The sequence below is a fragment of the Mixophyes fleayi genome, chromosome 5 (assembly GCF_038048845.1).
Source record: "Mixophyes fleayi isolate aMixFle1 chromosome 5, aMixFle1.hap1, whole genome shotgun sequence".
NCBI lineage: Eukaryota > Metazoa > Chordata > Amphibia > Anura > Limnodynastidae > Mixophyes > Mixophyes fleayi.
The window spans coordinates 264,270,749-264,292,542 of NC_134406.1; the positions used below are offsets into that span (position 1 = coordinate 264,270,749).

Consider the following 21,794-nt stretch of genomic DNA (forward strand, 5'->3'; position numbering starts at 1 on the left):
GTTTATATGTTCCTTATCCCTACAGCACTTTTATGTTTTCTTTTAACCACATAGCTGTCTGATTATAATGGGATTTATCAAAATGCAAAAAGGCCATTTGCTTTAAAAACCTGATGTTTTTGCTAACAAAGGGCCTGCTATTGGTTGGCCCTATATAATAATAGGGTTATTATTTATTTTAGGGTTAACCTAAAACAAATAATATGAGGGGTGGTACTGGGAGGAGGAGCAGAGCACTAGGTGTCAATCTGACACTCTGACCCAGAGCTGGATTAAGGCTCTGGGGGGCCCGTGCCACTTTAGACAGGGGGGCCACTATGATGTAATGTAGGGCCTGATTCATTAAGGATCTTAAGTGAAGAGGATTCTTATTTCAGTCTCCTGGACAAAACCATGTTACAATGCAAGGGGTGCAAATGAGTGTTCTGTTTTGCACATAAGTTAAATACTGACTGTTTTTTCCTGTAGCACACAAATATTTGATAGCTTATTTGTACACTGAAATTTAAAGTTGATATGTGTGTGCTACATGAAAAAACAGTCAGTATTTAACTTATGTGCAAAACAGAATACTCATTTGCACCCCTTGCATTGTAACATGGTTTTGTCCAGGAGACTGAAATAAGAATCCTCTTCATTTAAGATCATTAATGAATCAGGCCCATGGTTATTATTTTAGACAAATTTTATACAATACACAGGCAATACCATGTGCACTACTGTTAGGTGCATGCAGCTCTGCCTTCAAGAACAGTACAGTATGAAGCAGGACATATCTCCCAACTGTCCCTGCAGTCAGACCAAATCCTGACTAAGTGAGACAGTCACTCAAATCCAGGACAGTTGGCAGACTGTCCTGCTCTCTCCTACCTGTTCTTGTCACTTTCACCACCTGTAGCTGCTGGTGTCTATCTCAGTTCCTGCTTAACTTGATCCTGGAATGTTGGATGCCCTATATAACATTCACATTTGCTAAATAGATCTATTTCCCCCCAACTAGCCCTGACATTAATATAATAGCAAACACATTTAATAAATAGACCTATTTCCGTCCAACCAGCCCCAAAATGAATTTAATAGTAATCCCATTTAATATATAAACCTATTTCCCTCCCTCCAAACAGCCCAAGCAATAAATTAAATAGCATTTACTTTTAATAAATATAACCATTTCCCAAAACCATCCACGGCATTAAATAATTCATATTCAGATTTAATAAATAGCCCCCAAAATCAGCCCCATATTCAATTTATAGCCCCACCCCAGCATTAACCTAAATGTCCCGTCACCTCATCATTATCATCTATTTGTTTATATAGCGCCACTAATTCTGCAGTGCTGTACAGAGAACTGATTCACATCAGCCCCTGTCCCATTGAAGCTTACAATCTAAATACCCTAATACACACAGACCGAGAGAGACTAGGGTCAATTTTATAGCAGCCAAATAACCTACCAGTATGTTTTTGGAGTGTGGGAGGAAACCGGAGCACCCGTAAGAAACCCACGCAAACACGGGGAGAACATACAAACTCCACACAGATAAGTCCATGTTTGGGAATCGAACCCAGCGCTGTGGGGCAGAAGTGCTAACCACTAAGACCCTGTGCTGCCCGTCACCTCACCTTAAATTAATAGGCCCCACTATTAAATGAAATTGCCCCACTATCACCCCACAAATAAAATAGCACCCATGAAAAAATTAGCCCCCACCTGCACTCCACCATTAAATAGCCTACCTTACACACTATATTAGGACCCCCCCTTCCCTCACATATTAACATACTGTGCCCACACACCCTATGTTAACAGACTGTGCCCACACCAGGGGAGGGCTTGCAAATTTTAGCCCACTATGGGACCGGCCTGGGGGGCAGATGTCCCCCTGCCCAGCCTGCCCCTGCCAGCAAAACACTAAGTAGCCATTTGTACAGCTGTGATTCTTCTATATCCTCTTTTAATATAGAATTGCATTCATATAACAAGAATATACTGACATTGTTTTGCTTCACTCAGTTATTACAAAGATCTCTTGTACTTTCTATTACAGCCGCGACAATCCTCTGCAGGGTGTAGAATGATTCGCAATACTGTGACCATGGCACGGTTTTTGCTGAATGGATTTACAAATCTACCTAACAAAACGTCACCTTATTGGAAAAAACGAATTTGTTTTATAAATTTGTTAAATTTTCTCATTTTTGCTTTTTTTTAAAAGATACATTTGTTTAATTTTTTTGTAGCTCGACCTTGGCAAAGTGATTAGTGATAATTTCGCTCATCACTGTTCCCTACTAAAGATAGAAATAGAATATAGATAACTAATTCATTATGGAGGTGACACTAATCAGGAGCTTATGGAGGTCAAATCAGTTTCTAAAGCTGTAAGGATTGTACAGACAGACTGAATATTAAGATTCACTGCTAATTTATTGTATTTACATAGGTGAATGCTCTGCATACTTAAGACATTAAAGCCTTCATTGCTACTGTAAGAGCTAAGTAATGTAACGTATATATTATCCTCACTTAACCTTTTCTGCTTAGACATGTGCCTTGTCTATCTCCAGCTGTCCTCAGTCTCTACACATTTATTTTACCATGATTTGTTTTTATAAAAGTATTTGATCATTCTTAAATGTAGCAGTGAGTGATCCCGCTGTGATTTGGTTTGGTTCGAAGCGTGACCACAAATTTCTCAGTTTGGTAACTTAAAATAGAAGTTTGTCGGAATCTCTTATTGCAAATTTTATTTTGCCCTAGGGCAGTGGTTCCCAAACTTTTGCAGTTTGCGGCACCCTTAGAGTCTCCATAATTTTTTCAAGGCACCCCTCCAAAATAATTACCGAGCAGTCCCATTTTATAAGTAGTTGGGTCAAAAAACGTAATAAGTATTTAGGTGACAGGTCAGGACAGAAATACTTATTTAGTTGTATGCAAAGATAATATACATAAATCCAAGGGAGAATAATATTTTTATATATTTTTTTCAATTATATTTCTGTCAAAGAATAATTTACAGCTAACTCTCTGTGCCCCCTCTGCATCCACACTCTCTGTGCCCCCTCTGCATCCACACTCTCTGTGCCCCCTCTGCATCCACACACTCTGTGCCCCCTCTGCATCCACACTCTCTGTGCCCCCTCTGCATCCACACTCTCTGTGCTCCTCTGCATCCACACTCTCTGTGCCCCCTCTGCATCCACACTCTCTGTGCCCCCTCTGCATCCACACTCTCTGTGCCCCCTCTGCATCCACACTCTCTGTGCCCCCTCTGCATCCACACTCTCTGTGCCCCCTCTGCTTCCACACTCTCTGTGCCCCCTCTGCATCCACGCTCTCTGTGCCCCCTCTGCATCCACACTCTCTGTGCCCCCCATCCTCACCCTGCCCCCTCCTTCATTCTTTTGCCCCTCCATTGCCGTTTCCTATTACTATTCCCCTCCGTTTCTTTACTTACCATACTTGACCTTATTTCTTCTGTCTTATCTTCTTAACAATTCGGTGGTGCCTGCGACCCAGCATCCTCTCTCCTGCTGCTTGTCACTGAATGTTGGGCGTGAGGACGTCACGCCCGACATTCAATGAGAAGCGAGGAGGATGCTAGGTCCTGGGCGCCGCCGGAATTGGTAAGCTGTATTTTTTTTTTGTCTCCTGGCCACGGCACCCCTGTGACAGTGCCGCGGCACCCCTGGGAGCCGTGGCGCACACTTTGGGAACATAGGCCCTAGGGAATTATGATGGCCAGTTAGCAACAGTAAGTTACCACCTTGTGAATTAGGCATTAAATTTACCAATTAGTGCCCCTAGGCTGAGAAGGTGAAATAATGTTTATCTCCTGACTCCCCTGCATGTGAGACTGGTAGCATGCACCAGCCGACTCATCAATGGCTGATGCCGGATCTACATACTGGTATGCATACGCCCAGCTGATCGAATTATTTTGGAAAGCCTGCAGGTAGCAATTGTGTCCCTGAACTGAAGAATTGAAATGCGACTAATATCAGACTAGACATGAACCGAATACCAAAATTTTACTATTTAAAATATAAAAACTGGTCATGGAATAGAGTGGACTAGTAGATAAAGTTGCAATATAACATTACAAAGTGAACTGAATGAAAGGAGTTTAATTACATTCCTTGGTGAATTTGGTAGACATCAACGTGGTACAAATACTACATCATCCTACATATTTAGCTAAGCTAACCCTTAGATATACCCTCTTGCCCATTTTTAGGACTTAAAGTCTTCTGCAAGTAATAAAATTTCTGAAACACCATTATGAAGGGGAAGGGTCATATATAAAGATGGCGTGGTGTGGAAACCCTCCTCTACAAATCCTGCTTTTGCCCCTGGGCTCCCTGGAGTTGTTGGCAGCCGTCTATTTAAGATATGTATTAAAGTCAATTCTGCTTTCCTGGATGAGAAACCAACAGATAATAGTGAAGCTATGTTACATGTAACCCAATTAAAGTCAAAGATGTAGGGAGCTATTGCTAACCCAACCATCACAGTCCCCTGGAACAGCTGAGCTTCCATTAGAATCTTAGGAACCACTTGTGATTTCAGTGGCTAGATTCAATATGGAAAACATCTCTTAGGTCTATCTTGTCACAATAATAACCTCTCCCTAACACGACAAACCTTTTATGTGTAAATATATAATAGCAGAGGCCAAAATAATATCCATTTGTCCTGAGTAATCTTTTCCCAGGCTTGGTAAACCTACTGGTGACCAGCATTGATGACCCTGAGATTTAGAAGCTAGGTCTCCTTAACCAGCTCATGAGAGTCATCTGGACTTCCGTATATTAGTTACAGTATAAAATGACTAGCCTATAATTATAACAGCCCTACTAATGGTCTTTAAGGGGGCTAGAATCCAAAAGAGCATCCCATGAAGAGGAAATATATTCCTCTCTCTGCTATGTCTAGAAAGAAAGGCAAAGAGACCACAATGGGTTACCAGAAGAGCCATCCTTATTTGCGTCTAGACATTGGTCTGGAAACTGGTAACCCAGTGTGGTTTCTTAAATCTAAGTCTCTGACTAATACCCCATTCATACTCAGCCCAAAACCCGGGTTTTTGTAGGAGCAAGCCCAGACGACCCGGGTGGAGGCACAGTATGAATGGTGTCAGGTCTAATTCCTGGGTCAATATACCCTGGAATTAGACCCGGGACCTTAGGTGGGGTAATTCCTGGGTCCGCCTGCACTATGAATGGTGAAACCTGGGTTTTTCAACCTGGGTCTCACCAAACACTATTAAAAAGCACAAAGAAAAAAACCCCAAAACACATCACAAGAGGAGCCAATCAGAGCTCCTTTTGTGATGTTGCCATGGAGACCCGGGCAGACCTGTGTTCAGTATGAACAGGGCCTACCCGGGAATTTCTCTCCGTGGGAGCCTCTGTCCCCGGGCAACATCCTGGGTTCAAATACCCGGGATATTGCCGGGGCGGACGTATAAAAGCAGTATAAGTGGACTGGTAAAGCAGCTTTACAAAATGAATTACCTGAATTAGAGCCAATATCCCAGAGAGGACAGTACATTTGAAGGGGATGGGAGTGTCCCCACCTTACCCACTCTGGATATTTGTAACTGGCACCTCTTGTCAAAGAGGCAGATAACCTAATTACCTCCTATGGGCACCAGTTTACATCCAGAGAGGTCTGTATTGTCCACACCATGGCATAAGTCGGTGGCTACCATTAGCCTTTTCAAAATGGCCACTAGGGAGTGATCATGTATGTCCAAAGTGGGCATTATTATTATATCGTCTTTGGCCTCAAACTGACAGCTCCGACAGAACCAAGAAATGGAGAACTGTGGATTGAAAGAGCCTCAGTGGTGAAATGTTTTGCCTTTACTGGAATCTTTTTACTTGTTTGTGTTTCTCCCTCACCTTTGAACAGGGGTGGTCGAGATAATCACAGTCAGAACAGAAAATCTCCTCATTTTCAGGGGATGAAGTGTCAAGCACTACTGACGCATTTTGCATTTGTTTTTTCTTTCTGAATCGCTCCTGAACGTGTGTGATGTCTGGCATAATCCTGTCACAATAGAAGTTCTCCTCAGATTCTGGAGATGAGGTGTCAATCACTATTCTGTCAGAGTTTTCATTTATTTTCCTTCCAAGCACTGATTCCGCTTGAAGAGAAGAATTAACAATAAGGAACACTGTTCTCTTTGGGGTCTCATCCAATTTCTACTGGGTCTGTCGGACGGGGACTACAAAGGATCCGTAGCAGAAACTCACATTGTGTTCTCCATCTTGAGTGATCAGACAAAAGCAATCTGATTAGCCGGGCACATCCACACCAATATGTACATCTCACATCATCGAAATAATTTGACATCGTCTTTATGTATATGGCACAAGTGTTCAAAAAGACCCACTTGTAATTGGTTGCCTTTTAGATACAAAATTCCAGTTTTGGGAGGAGTTCAATAAGTTATACTATAATACTGAGTGCTACGTACCTAGGGCAGCACGTTGGCTTAGTGGTTAGCACTTCTGTCTGAAAATTATTGTATTATTATATCATGGGGACACTATGTAGTGCTACATGTGTGCATCATAAATAATTATTGCCCCATTATCAATCAACTAGTATTGCCCTGTTAATATACTTATTTATTCATATTTCTCCCATAACATAATATAGTAATATTGTCTCCTTAATATAATGAAAAATAAAATTTGACCCACAAGTTAATTATAAATTCATTTTGCCCCGTAATCAATAAATAATTGATTGCCCCCATAATTTATATGTCAATGGTGCTTCCTCTGTTCTGAATGGCAATATAGCTCACAGAATCCCACCTCTCACAACCATTTCTTTTTTCTGGTGGTTTGTTAAACAGCAGCTTAGTAAATCTAGCGGGCTTGTATTTTGATCGTGTTAAAATTCGGGATGGAGAAGTGGTGGTTTGTAAAACGCTGGCTGTCAGCCTTTTAACTAGCGTTTTGGCCCAGAGTAAATCCGGCTGTTTTAAAACTACCGGACACTGGCGGTTTCATCAATCCGCCCTTTAGTAAATCTATCTCTAGGACTGTCTTGGCTTTAATGCTATTATCCCAACACCTAAATCCCATTTCAAAAATTAGAAGTGAAGTAACTTGTAATTTACTGTTTCAAACCTCCCTTTAAAGAGCAGTGACAGAGGCCAACTTCCTATTTAAGCTGCTTGTATACTGCTGAATCTGTCTTCTATCTGCTTTGAATAGAGATAATATTTGGCTGAAAAGGCCAACAGTATAGGAAGACGACGATTTAAGTAAAAAGGCATACATAACATGCTGGATATATTGGTAGCTTTTCATAGTCTCCCAAACTGTCAAATGATGCTTAATGATGACAGGTGAACTTTAAGATTTAAAAACATAGTTTGGTAATTTATGCTGGGTTCATTACGTAAACACTGTGACACAGCGCGTTTCTGAAGGCGCACTGTCTTTATGGCTGTGTTATGGTACTCTATGTACAGATAAAATACGCACATGTAATCACAGTACAGTAGTAAAACATTGGTGATTCAGCAGCACACTGCATTATTTATGACAGTGCTTATGAGTGAACGCTGCTTGTAAATATATTGATGTTGTTAATGACCTTGTAAATACGTAGAGGAATAACTCTGAAACCTGTATTCAGAAATGTGACATGACTCACAGGTTACACAACTGTAGATAATAACTCACACTCATTTCACTTGTTTACAAGACAAAAATAAGAACGCAATTGAAAGGAGGTCGTTATATAGCATCTATCTGTGTGTTAGTGTGCGAGGTAGACAGTGAAAGCAGCAGTGTCATTGGTTGCTATGGGTTACAGCACATTTACACTTTGTTAGCAACTGTCCTCCACTGTCAACATATTAACATGTTTTTTTGTTACAATGTCATATATCTGTGATTGAATTTGTATGTTGTTACAGTGTCTTGTGTGTATGACTGTACTTGTGTGTTGTTACAATGTATTACATCTATGACTATACTTGTGTGTTGTTACAATGTATTACATCTATGACTGTACTTGTATGTTGTTACAATGTATTACATCTATGACTGTACTTGTGTGTTGTTACAATGTATTACATCTATGACTGTACTTGTGTGTTGTTACAATGTATTACATCTATGACTGTACTTGTGTGTTGTTACAATGTATTACATCTATGACTATACTTGTGTGTAGTTACAATGTATTACATCTATGACTGTACTTGTGTGTTGTTACAATGTATTACATCTATGACTGTACTTGTATGTTGTTACAATGTATTACATCTATGACTGTACTTGTGTGTTGTTACAATGTATTACATCTATGACTGTACTTGTGTGTTGTTACAATGTATTATTACATCTATGACTGTACTTGTGTGTAGTTACAATGTATTACATCTATGACTGTACTTGTGTGTTGTTACAATGTATTACATCTATGACTGTACTTGTGTGTTGTTACAATGTATTACATCTATGACTATACTTGTGTGTTGTTACAATGTATTACATCTATGACTGTACTTGTATGTTGTTACAATGTATTACATCTATGACTGTACTTGTGTGTTGTTACAATGTATTACATCTATGACTATACTTGTGTGTAGTTACAATGTATTACATATATGACTGTACTTGTGTGTTGTTACAATGTATTATTACATCTATGACTGTACTTGTATGTTGTTACAATGTATTACATCTATGACTGTACTTGTGTGTTGTTACAATGTATTACATCTATGACTGTACTTGTATGTTGTTACAATGTATTACATCTATGACTGTACTTGTGTGTTGTTACAATGTATTACATATATGACTGTACTTGTGTGTTGTTACAATGTATTATTACATCTATGACTGTACTTGTATGTTGTTACAATGTATTACATCTATGACTGTACTTGTGTGTTGTTACAATGTATTACATCTATGACTGTACTTGTATGTTGTTACAATGTATTACATCTATGACTGTACTTGTGTGTTGTTACAATGTATTACATATATGACTGTACTTGTATGTTGTTACAATGTATTACATCTATGACTGTACTTGTGTGTTGTTACAATGTATTACATCTATGACTGTACTTGTGTGTTGTTACAATGTATTACATCTATGACTGTACTTGTGTGTTGTTACAATGTATTACATCTATGACTGTACTTGTGTGTTGTTACAATGTATTACATCTATGACTGTACTTGTGTGTTGTTAAAATGTATTACATATATGACTGTACTTGTGTGTTGTTACAAGGTTGTGAACTGTATCTATGACTGTAATCTGTAGGGACAGTGGTACCTTGTAGCACACTAGTGGTCTCTCAGGGGGTGGGGGGCTGCACATTAATAAGACATTTGAAAATATGAGAGCTACTCTGCAAGTAGAAGACTGGTTACTCTAGCCACACGAACACACACAAACCAGTTCTATCATGTATGTGTTTGGAGTGCGGGAGGAAACTAGAGCACCTGGAGGAAATCCAAGCAAACACGGGGAGGACATACAAACTCCACACAAATATGACCCCGGTTGGACAATCTGTGTCTCTCCAGGTGCTGTAAAACTACAAGCTCCAGCATGCTTTGCCAGCCAAGAGCAAGCTGATAGCTGGCAGGGCATGCTGGGACTTGTAGTTTCACAGCACCTTGAGAGCCACAAGTTGTCCAGACCTGTTCTAGATGATAAAAGCTAAATGGCTTCCTTGTTTTCTATAGAACATGGAGCATGAGTGTTGTTCTCCTGCACTCTGGTTTGCATTGTACATAGCCTGGCACAGCAGGACAGAATATTTCCATACATTTGAAGAACTATGTTATGTGTGGACCAAATCTTTGTTTCTACCTATGACAGACTTACAGCACTTTCACTTGATGTCTTCTTAGTCCATAAAACACCCAGTGCTTACTTTTGGGTGGAAAATTCCATGAAACAACGACGCAAGTCTGTGTCTATTAATATTCTTGATCCAGATGTATCAGGAAAGTGAAAGTGAAATCTTCTTTGATTAAATGTATTGTTTTAACTTATTACTGAGATTAAGGGTAATGTTGGGCCTTTTGTCCGCCCATGAAGCCCCTGAAGGGTATCACTGGTTTAGTGACACCAGTAGAGAGGAAACATCATACTTGCCAACTCTCCCAGAATGTCCGGGAGACTCCCGAAATTCGGGTAGGTCTCCCGGGCTCCCGAGAGAGCAGGCAAATATCCCACATATGGCATCTTGTTCCTCAAAATGACGCGATTTGCGGTGAATCGCGCAGTAATTCGCGTCATTTTGGCCCCGTCCCAGTTGACAAAACCGGAATTTTGTCGCGGGGCGGAGCTAAAATGATGCGAATTACTGCGCCACGCCCCTCCCGCCCTCCAACCACGCCCCCCTGTCTGGGCTCTCTCGGAATTAACTTACCAAAGCTTGGTAAGTATGGGAATCATTAAACAGATATTTGAACAAACAACATATATATATATATATATATATATATATATATATATATACATATATATATATATATGTGTGTGGTTATGATTACCCGGGTTCAGACCCCAAGGAAGTGAGTTGGACCACGAAGTCATGAAAAGCTTTTATTAGGAAAGGCATTGTAAGGGAAGGATGTAGAAACAAGCAGACACACTGTTACATTTTTCAATACATTATTCTAAAAAAAGAAATCTCCATATACATATTAGTTTCTTTACCATTATATACATTACTTTGGAAACAATAATATTAGTGCTCTCACAGTAAGTATTATTCAAGTTATTTCTTCTTATTAAATACATACAAGAAGCTTCTAGTCAAACAAAACACACTGGGCCTGATTTATTAAGGAAAGTAAAGGAAACAAATGAGTAACTTTGCACCTTGGTAAAACCATGTTGTAGCACACAAATAATCTATAGCTTCATTTTTACTCTAACATTAAAAGTTGATCTAGGACATGCCCTACCCCAACTATAAATCTGCCATCACATTTTAAATGTACCTCCCCCTCCAATGCAACATGGTTAGCAAAAGGTTCAAAATTACTCATTTTTTTTGCTTTACTTTCCTTAATGACTCAGGCCCACTTTTTTCATTTAAAAACCTTAGGTCAGAAATTGTATTAAATTTTACTAATAATTCTCTATAGTTCCCTAACCATTATGTTTCAGCCTTTTGTTTCTTAAAGTCTGTTCAGTTTTATTTGATGTTTTAGGGTGGCTACTGTTTAAAGGTGATTCACCTGGTCACTGGATATTATGTTTATACTGTTTTGTGGTTTTAATGAATAGACCTTTAAGTGGTTCCACTGATCTGAACAAGTGGAAAGCATTGGTTTGTTCTCTGTATCCTGTTCCATGTGGGCTGGTCTTTTATGAGAATAAAACATTTTTCAACTGGATTTTTTTTGTAAAATAATTATATTTACCTGTTTTTTTTGTTTTTTTTCTGAACCCAAGTGGAACTGAAAGTCCAGGGGGTAAATGTATCAAGCTGAGAGTTTTCTGGCAGATTTGATAAGTGGAGATGTTGCCTATAGCAACCAATTAGATTCTAGCTGTCATTTTGTAGAATGTACTAAATAAATGATAGCTAGAATCTGATTGGTTTTTGAAACCTGCTGGAAAACTCTCAGCTTGATACATTTACCTCCAAGACTGGGTTTTGAGTTCAACTGCACATGCGTGGACAGGCTAACCCAGTCACGCATGTGCAGATGCTTGGTCAGCATCGCTCGGGAACTGAGTATCACATTTTATTAGTAACTGATGATGACAGGAGGTTCCATTGCTGCAATAAGCGGAGATAGAAAACCAGCCCTATTTGCAAATAGACACTTCATTAAACATTCATATGTAATTAATAATGCCTATTCTATCATTTTTATTCACTTAAACTTGTTTGTAGGGCAAATACACATAAACGTGTTACATTGATTGTTTATTACAGTAATATTGTTTCGGCTTTATTATCCTTTGTCTGCATTATCCAACTTCTGGGCAGGGACAAATATGGACAAATATGTATATTAATTAATTATTAAATTTGTGTATTAATTCACGAAGATGTCAGCTGAAGTGTCCTCCACACCTCACCACAGTCTCATGGGCTGGTAGGACAACAGTTACATTCTTGTATTCTTCTTAAATGTTTCTCTCCTTCCGTACACATGTGGTAAGTTAGACGAAGCAAAGCTTTACATTGTATCACAATAGTTGTAGAGTTAGTGAGATTTAAAAAGTCCAAAAAATATCCGACCAGTTTTAATTTCTAGCTGTGTTGATCCAGAAGAAGAAAAAACATTCCCTAACCTCCCTAGTGAGGCAGCTGCCAATTTTAGCTCCAATGGAAAAATTCATTGCTGGTAATTTGATTAATTGCCTGAATTAATTAACTACGACTGGGGGTAAATTTTACTAAACGGCAGGTTTGAAAAAGTGGAGATATTGCCTATAGCAACCAATCAGATTCTAGTTACCATTTATTTAGTACATTCTACAAAATGACAGCTAGAATCTGATTGGTTGAAATGGGCAACATCTCCACTTCTTCAAACCCGCAGCTTGATACATTTACCCCCTTGAGTACTGCTCAGCCTAAATGTGTCGGAATACACTGCAGAGTTAGACACCCGTGGTCAAACAATGTAGTCGGCAGTTTTCCTTTCGAGGTCCATTTATCTGTGTCGGGGTCGTAGCAGTCAAAGGAATCCGAGTCCTCGATAGTGTTGTCCACGTTCAGACATCGGCCGCCCGTCACGTAAATTTTATTTTGGAGAACTGTGGCGCCGTGATGCATCCTTCTGTCCTTCATGTCTGCACATTTGATAAATGCGTTTTTTGTCAGATCATACGCAATTATTCTTCTAGTGTAACCTGTAACATAATAATCGCAAGGGACTTTTTGCATTAAAACTGCTTAGTTTACACCCAGTGGATATACTGTAACAGCTTGAACAACGCGTTTCGGGGACTACAATTTTTACAACACCAATGATGGGATCATTGTGAATACTATATGCATATGTGTGATAACGCCACCGTGGGAACTCACCTCCTATAATTATGATCTTGTCTCCAACGACCACTGCCGGGGCGCACACATTTTTTACCATCCTGGTCTCCATCCTAAACCACATGTTTCTGGCAATGTTGTAAACCTGGAATATAAAGTGCAATTATTTACATTTTCATATTAATACATTGTGAATACATTGTGTCAACATTTAAGTTTTTCGTCCTACAGCTGCACTGTATATTGCACTGTTCTGTATGCAGGGTGCAAATCTAAAGTATCTGATCTTAGTGAAGGGTCCTAGCTGCAGGTCTGACAGTAGCAGGGGTGGTTCTAGAGGAGGGCGATTGGGGCAATCGCCCCCCCCCCCAGCACTTCACATACCTATAAGTTGCAGCCGAGAGGGCCGATCAAAGTGAAGTAGGGGCAAGGCCAAATGGGGCCACCCAATGAGAGTGTAGAAGGGGTGTGGTTATGCTAAATCCCCCCTCCCAAGAAAACGTCTAGGACCGCCATTGGACAATAGTGGGTCCAGGGTAAAGATTATATTAGTGGGCCCCTTCCCAGAAGAAAAACAGGAGGAATAGCTTGAACTATTGTGTATCAGATTTTTGAAGAGACGAATTTAAGTGGTTAACATCCATTTTTACATCTTTTGTATATAATCCAGGAGACCTTTTGGTCATGTTGGAAACGCAACGCAATTGAAAGTGCAGACTCCCGTATTTAAAACAAAGGGTCTCTTATCTCTCTAAAACACCGGGGGTTTGAGTTAAAAAATCATCACGTAGAAAGTCTAATGTTGGGCCTTGGCCAAATGCCCTATTTTGCCCCGTTTTAAAATAGCCCATGTCCAGCTAGCTCTTACCCCAGTGTTATGCAGCAGCGCAGTTTCTCTTGCAATGTTTGATGTAATTCTCATTATCTACTCATATTCTGGTAGTATGTACCGTTGCACAGTCCCGCTCCTCTTGCCATGTAAGCTGCTTGTAACTGTCAGTATGGATTCTTATTCTATAACAAAGCACCAGATAGAGGTAATGTTTTATGCTGCAGTTGTTCCTAGATTACAGCTTACTTTAACTGTCTAATTTTTTGTCACATACTGTAAACTCCTGGAAAGATTAATGACATCAGTTTCCTTATATATCAAATAGACCTCTCTAATAATGATCAGATTACAGATATTCTTGTAGTTTGGGATTAAAAGCAGCCAATACCCTGGCTAGGAAAGATGGGTAGGTCACCCAACTGCTTCTGTCGTGCTATTAGTCTGAAGAGGGTTAAGTTGCCATTGGAACATGACAGATTGGCCTATCTACAACTTTATTCTACCGAGCAGCCAGCAGAGGTCAGTGTTTCCGAGCTGTCATTGTCAGAGGCAGGGGGACCTAACTTGTTTGTGCTGAGTTGCACCCTGCACTCCCAAAATGTAATTGGAGTTTTATTTCACTTGCAATAATTTGACCCGTTTTAATTAAAAGACGGAAGTAGGTGGCAGCTGGATAGAATCTCGGATCTTGCCTCAACAAGGAGACAATAGTTATTTATTTCCTACCATTTAAAACTGCTATTTTATTTTCCAAGAAAAGCCAAAACATCCATGCACACATCGTACTAATACTACACTGCTTGAGGCACAACGCCCACGTAAAATATAAAGCCGGGGCTCAGTTTAGTTGGAACTCTAGTGTAAAGCATTCTTTGTTTGCATGATTCATTAAAGATTATTTAGGCCTTAAAGTGAAACAGCAAAAATCTAACATGTTGTTCTCTCTATCGTTGAAGTATCGTGCAAGAATATGTCAATTTGGTGTTTGACCGAGTGCAGAATCATACTGCTGCTTACTGTTGCTATTGCTGTCTATGGCAAGCTTGTGGTAACTAAATATCTCTTCACGCAGTATAAAGTGAAAGCACTACGGAATATGTTGGCGCTATATAAATAAATGATGATGATGATGAAGGTTAATGTATGATCATTAGTCACCCTATTATGTCAAATGTAGATGGCTAGGAATATGAAGAGTAACCTTGTAGGACTTCTAAAGGAAAGAGTTTAAAAGTCATAATAAGAAACCTAAAGAGAGTAAGGCTGGGCACACACTACAGTGTTTTCAGCTGATTATTGGGCCAATCACTCGATAAACGAGTATTATATCGCATTAGTATGTACGCTCCATCGATAAATGCGTGTTCGACCCGATATCGCATTAGTGTGTGAGCTCCATCGATGAATGAGGTTCGTTCCGAAGCACATCGTATCCTTTCATTTGATTTTTAAACCAGACTAAAAATCTCGTTCATTGATTGAACAATGTTTTTCTAATTCCGCAGTGTGTCTACCCTCACGATCAGGATCTCCATGTTTTTAGAGTCATGACCTTTTCAGCCAATGGTTATGACAGATGAAGAGCACAGATCTGAAGGCAAGTCGTGTAAAACGCGTATAGTGTGTACACATGAATGGGCTGCTGATCGGGACCTTCAGTTGTTGGTACAATCGTTGTAGATAGGAAATTTCTGTAGTGTGTAACCAGCCTAACAGACTTGCCCTGACCATAAACAACTCTTGTTTGACTGTCATAATAAATTACCTGTATAAGCCGGACAGGATTCTGCATCTCATCCTCTCCACCAAAAAGGTATATTCTTTGGTCTTTGGCAGCTACCGCTGGGTGAAGGACGGCAACTGGCATACTGGACATGGTCTCCCAGGAATTATAGATGCTATCGAACCTCTCCACCGAACTCAAAATTTCCTGTTTTTCACCAATTCCTCCTATTGCGAACACATAGTTTCTGTATCCTATACTCCGGTGAGAATATCGTGGAACCAGCATGGGTTCTCCTTTGCACCATTGATTTAATTTGAGAGATAAGATATATACACTTGAGGTGACTATATTTCCCTTTTTGTTAATGGACAATCCACCCAGGACATACACACTACCATGTAACCCAACAGCCGAAGCCTTGTGTAGACGTAGAGGGAGCTTAGCAAGCCTCAACCACTGGTTGGTTTTTTCATTGTACAACAAAACATCTCTGCTGGTCTGCTGGCTGTCTTTTCGACCTCCGACATTAATGAGGAATTCCTGGTGGGAAAAGCGACGTGGGACATGCCACATGGGCTTAATACCCGGAGAAACAGTTGTGTTGAGAGAAAATAATACTGTGCATGCATGTTCCAACATGGTTCTGCAAGACCTGGAAGACTGAATGAGAGGGTCGCTGGCTATGAAATGGAAGAGGAAAGTCGGATGGACATACTGAAGTCGGACCTTCTCAAATAATTCTTGCATGTAGCACTTTCGACCTTCAACGTCATGTCGGATCCACGTCATCAGGGTCTCAAATACTTGTTCCTCTTCACCACAAAGGTCATCATCTCCCAGGTAGTCCAGCAATTCCGAGACGCAAAGATCCTTCAGGTCTTCAGAAATGGACACTTCTTTGAAACACTGCAGAGCAATTTGCCTGGCTTTCTCCTTGAGGTTCTCACAGCTAAAAAAATCGGAAAGACGGATCATACTTAAGCAGTTTTGAGGGGTCATTTGGTCCTGGAGGAATTTAAAGCAGGTCCCCAATAATTTTTCATACTGTAGCAGCGACGCACCTTGAATGAGTTGAAAAACGTTATGCAGCGTTATGAGCATCTCTCCGGTGTAAACATAGATAATCAACTGGCGAAGTGTGTCGGAATCAATGCCCATCAAGGTCACCCTTCCCTGGCCACTCTCTCGAAAATTGTTGCAGAACATCGCCCTGAAGTAAGGGCTGCTGGAGGCCAGGACGTTCCGGTGACAAGGAAAGTCACAGTCATCTGTGCAAATGATAACATCAGTCAGTAAACAGGCTTCTCTCAGCTCGTTCAGTTTCCTGAGTAAGTCACAGGAGAGATCTTCATCATGAAAGAGAAAGACCTCACAGGCTTCACCATCCATGGCGAGCCTCCTGGTTTACTGCTTTAAATCCGCTAGTAGCTAAATCCCAGCACTGAATGACTTTTACAGGGAATAATAGAAGTACCAGAAGCCATTACAGAGTTGTATCCCCGGTGCCTTCATCCGTCCTAGAAAAACAACATAAAAATTAGCTGTCCACATTCTTTGTGTGCAATAATTTGTGGTTTATGAACTTAACGTAAACACAGATATGTCATAAAAAGGATTTTATGCCTGTCCACACTTCCGTGTTATGTTCCTAGCACGGCGTTAGCATCTGTAAAGCGAAAATCCAATTTGTCAGGTTCCTGTTCACTTGGCTTTATAAGTGCAGTAAAATTTTTACAAGGCAATTTACAAAAAAAAATGTTTGTGACCCTTGACATTAAAACTGTGGATGAACTTCGGTTTTCGCCTTCAACATTTAGCTAATGGCCTAGTCATGCCTCTGATATAACTGTGGGGGTTCTGTGAATGGTTGTAGAGTGCTCACATGACAATATGTACATTACTTGCTATGTATTTAGAATTAGTCTAATATTGTCCAGGTTATAAGAATATTTCACATAAGGGAACCAGGCAGGCACTTTAATTGTTCCCTTTTCCATTATCTTTATAGAGTTCGCACAATGTCTAGGATGCTCCGACTGTAGTATGTGTTGCTCTGGCATATAAAATGACTATCTGTACAGCTGTTGTAGTATTACTTGATAGAGAACCAAACCACTACTCTGGTTCCTATTAACTTAATAGCAAACTATTTTGAATTTACTAAAACTTCTAAACAAGAAAACTTGAGGTGTTGCCCATAGCAACCAATCAGATTCCAGTTATCATTTTATAGACTATACTAGATAACGGATACCTATAATCTGATTGGTTGCTATGGGCAACATCTCCACTTTTCCTTTTTAGAATATTTATTAAATCTACCCCTAGGTCTAACAGAATATTTGATGTTGGTATTGATATGTTTACACATCTGTATTGTAGACATACAAGTGAACGCAGGCTGTCCTTGAGCAATTGTTACATAGTAGATGCTGTAATTGTCCTTGTCGACGCACTGCGTGAAATTACTCCACTCTGATACTGTACTTTCTAAATGGGCCAATGATAAATGAGCTGGATATTTTGTATTGTCTCTCTCTCAAAATGTTATAATATAGTTTATTTTTAATCAATATAAATTAAATGATGCTAAAGAGATTGTTCATTATTAAATTACTTCAATTTATCAGCTTGTACACGTAGTCCTGCAAAACCATGCCCATTTCGGATGTGGCTGTATCCCTTAGTATGACAAATATCGGGACTGTTGCCAAGTGTGGTGTAGAGCTTTGGGACATGGTTACCCAGTATGATCCTGATTTTTATTACAGCTTAATAGTATAGATGAATAGATACGTTAGAGATGGGATACAACCGTGTAACTGTTGGGCTGCGTTTGGCACCTGAAGAAAGCCGGGGGATAACGGGAGCATGAACAGACTCCCTGTCACATGTTTGTTCTAGTTTCTGTTTTAGAATTTTTTTAATCTGTTGCAGAATTGGTGGCGCTATATAAATAAACGGTGATTATAAACAGGTAAATGCGCCATTTTTAAGGTATGCATTTTAGGTCAGCGTTTTGGACGCAAATATGTCCAACTCTACATGTACGTTCTAGAGTCCCAATGGAGAGACACACACAATACGTGTAGAGATAAATGAAAAGTTCCCATCAAGCAAGAGAAATAGAACCTAACGTTCTGGTTGACTTATTGACAAGGCCAAGGGGTAAATGTATCAAGCTGAGAGTTTTGCGGGTTTGAAAAACCAATCAGATTCTAGTTATCATTTATTTAGTACATTCTACAAAATGATAGCTAAACTCTGATTGGTTGCTATAGGCAACATCTCCACTTTTCAAACTCGCTGGAAGACTCTCAGCTTGATACATTTACCCCCAAGTGTATAAAAGTTCTAGTTTTCCCTGATGATTAAGATTAAAATATTTAAGGATCAGTTGAACAATACAAAACCTTTACTATTCCCAAAAAAGTAATTGTGGTTATCTTCTGGTTTTCAGAGGCTAATAAATAACATTAGGGCAGCACGGTGGCTCAGTGGTTAGCACTTCACAGCACCGGGGTCATGAGTTCAATTCCCGACCATGGCCTTATCTGTGTGGAGTTTGTATGTTCTCCCCATGTTTGCGTGGGTTTCCTCCGGGTGCTCCGGTTTCCTCCCACACTCAAAAACATACTGGTAGGCTAATTGGCTGCTATTAAATTGACCCTAGTCTCTCTCTCTCTCTCTGTCTGTGTATGTATATTAGGGAATTTAGACTGTAAGCTCCAATGGGACAGGGACTGATGTGAATGAGTTCTCTGTACAGCGCTGCGGAATTAGTGGCGCTATATGAATAAATGATGATGATGTGTGAACAAATACCTTCTGATTTAAGAAGGCTTTAACTGTCCTTTATATGCAGTGGAGGGTTTTATAATATCTTTTTTGCTCACCTCAGCCTAAGCTTTATCTGTGTATACCATCAGTCGCGGAGCTCAGCCCCAGTGTGACAGCTTTTTTGGGCTCCCCTTGAGGCGATGGATGCACGTGGACCTAAAGGAAACCAGGACTTTGCACAGGGTGGCTCTGCATACCTAGCTTTCTCTATTTCATTAAATAAATGGTCCTAAATCCAGATAAAGCACCATGTAGGGGCTTGTGCTGAGTTGAATGTATTTTTTCCATACTGTGTATGTGCACCAAAGACACTCCCGCATACGTTCAAATGCAGATTACGCTTACAGCGGGTTAGGCGAAAGGCGGGCAAACGTAGGCTAAGTAGGGGGAGTTAGCGTAAATGCAATTGAAGTTGATTCAGTCAGGTCAATCAATGATGATGATGACAATCAGCAGCTTTAGCTAGTTTCCTCCTAGACAAACCATGTTACAATACAAGGGGTGCAAATTAGTTTATTATTTTCCACATAAGTTAAATACTGGCTGTTTTGTCATGCAGCACACAAAAACTTGATAGCTTTATTTTTACACTGAAATTTAAAGTTGATCTAGGATATGACCTACCCCAATTATAAATCTGTCCCCACATTTTAAATTAACCTCCCCCTCCAATACAGCATGGTTTTGCCAAGGTGCAAAGTTACTTCTTTTTTTTGCTTTCCTTAATGAATGAGGCCCAAAGTGCAAATATTCAAACTTGTTGAATTTACAGAAGATTAATCGAAACTACCCGCCTGACTGGATGGGCACCACAGTGGCTCAGTGGTTAGCACTTCTACCTCACAGCGCTGGGGTCATGTATTCAATTCCCGACCATGTCCTTATCTGTGTGGAGTTTGTATGTTCTCCCTGTGTTTGCGTGGGTTTCCTCCGGGTGCTCCGTTTTCCTCCCACATACTGGTAGGTTAATTGGCTGCTATCAAACATTGACCCTATTCTGTGTCTGTCTCTCTCTCTCTCTGTGTGTTAGGGAATTTAGACTGTAAGCTCCAATGGGGCAGGGACTGATGTGAGTGAGTTCTCTGTACAGCGCTGCGGAATCAGTGGCACTATATAAATAAATGGTGATGATGATGATGACTGGATGCTCTGCATTACTGCACATTCCACTCTTTTAGTAAAAAGCCGCCGTTATTTGACACAATATATTTCAAAACACTTCCAAAGCGCAGTTATCTTATTCTTACAATCACTGTATTACAGAACATAATTAATGATACATTTAAACTATTCATGACCTCAACATTTCTATTAGTGCAGATTATTACTTTTTGTATCCAATTATAACTTAACACCATAAATCCTTGCTAAAATGTATTGAAGACTAGAAGACAGGTAACTGGAAAACATACTGTAACCCTCAGTGACCACTTCTGTTTCTTTAGTGCATTATAGAAAACAGAGCCAAAGATCTGACTGGTTGCTATGGGTTACACTACTGTGTATAGACAATTTCCTGTACACCAGTTTTCATAACTGTCTCCTCAATATATAAAGCACTGGAAGAGCTTCAGGAGTAACAAGCAATTCTGCAAAGCTTATCTAATATACCTCAATAAACGTCTCCTCTGGCAGCCTTATTGACTTCCCCGCATCAGTCGAGACGGCCAGACGCCATGTTAGAGTCTGTAGAGTAGGACTTGTCTTTTAGGTCCTGTTTTCTAACTTTATTTACTCTGAAGTCAGTTTCAAAGCTTATTCCAAGCAGCAATGACAGCGGTGCAGAGGCTAATATTAGCTGCATGTGTTATCCTCCGTGTTGTCACATGTGACCACTGGCAGTGAGGTGAGAGGGGCTGGATGTAATACAGTATCCTACAGCCTTGTTTATCCAGCAACTGTTTATAGATAACCCATGGCCTGAGAGGAAGATTTAGTGCTGCAAGAGAAGGCGTAGTGACCTACAATGATTGGAATATGAGCTGTATGTAAACAGTCTGTAATTATGTCAACCACCGAAGAGCTGTTTTTTTATTTATTAATAGACCATTTTATCTTTGGCGATGGTTGTGAAATGATTTCTAGGGACTCTGCAAGTGAGCAGGTGCATCTGAGGATGTCAAAGTCATGCCTCCACCTGGTGCACTACAATGCCCATCATACCATCACCATCAATTTATATAGCGCCACTGATTCCGCAGCGCTGTACAGAGAACTCACTCACATCAGTCCCTGCCCCATTGGAGCTTACAGTCTAAATTCCCTAACACACACACACACACACACACACACAGAGACCAGGGTCAATTTTGATAGCAGTCAATTAACCTACCAGTCTGTTTTTGGAGTGTGGGAGGAAACCGGA

The 21,794-nt window shown here is 40.1% G+C and overlaps 1 protein-coding gene across 2 annotated transcripts in view; it reads right to left on the bottom strand.

Moving 5' to 3' along the window:
* The window catches only part of KLHL38 (kelch like family member 38), a 56,920-nt gene extending 35,685 nt beyond the window's left edge, over positions 1-21,235 (bottom strand). The window contains exons 1-4 of one of the 2 annotated variants that reach the window (XR_012692935.1): positions 21,041-21,235; positions 15,629-17,106; positions 13,071-13,176; positions 12,106-12,892 (exon numbers count right to left, since the gene is read on the bottom strand). Coding sequence is in view for 1 of the 2 variants with exons in the window: in XM_075214038.1 (XP_075070139.1) it covers positions 12,609-12,892; positions 13,071-13,176; positions 15,629-16,978 (1,740 nt within the window). In the remaining variant the exon portion in view is untranslated. Of the gene's footprint in view, positions 1-10,711; positions 12,893-13,070; positions 13,177-15,628; positions 17,107-21,040 lie in introns of those variants that run through there. The other variant, XM_075214038.1, reaches the window with a different exon arrangement.
* Positions 21,236-21,794: the final 559 nt, after the last annotated feature.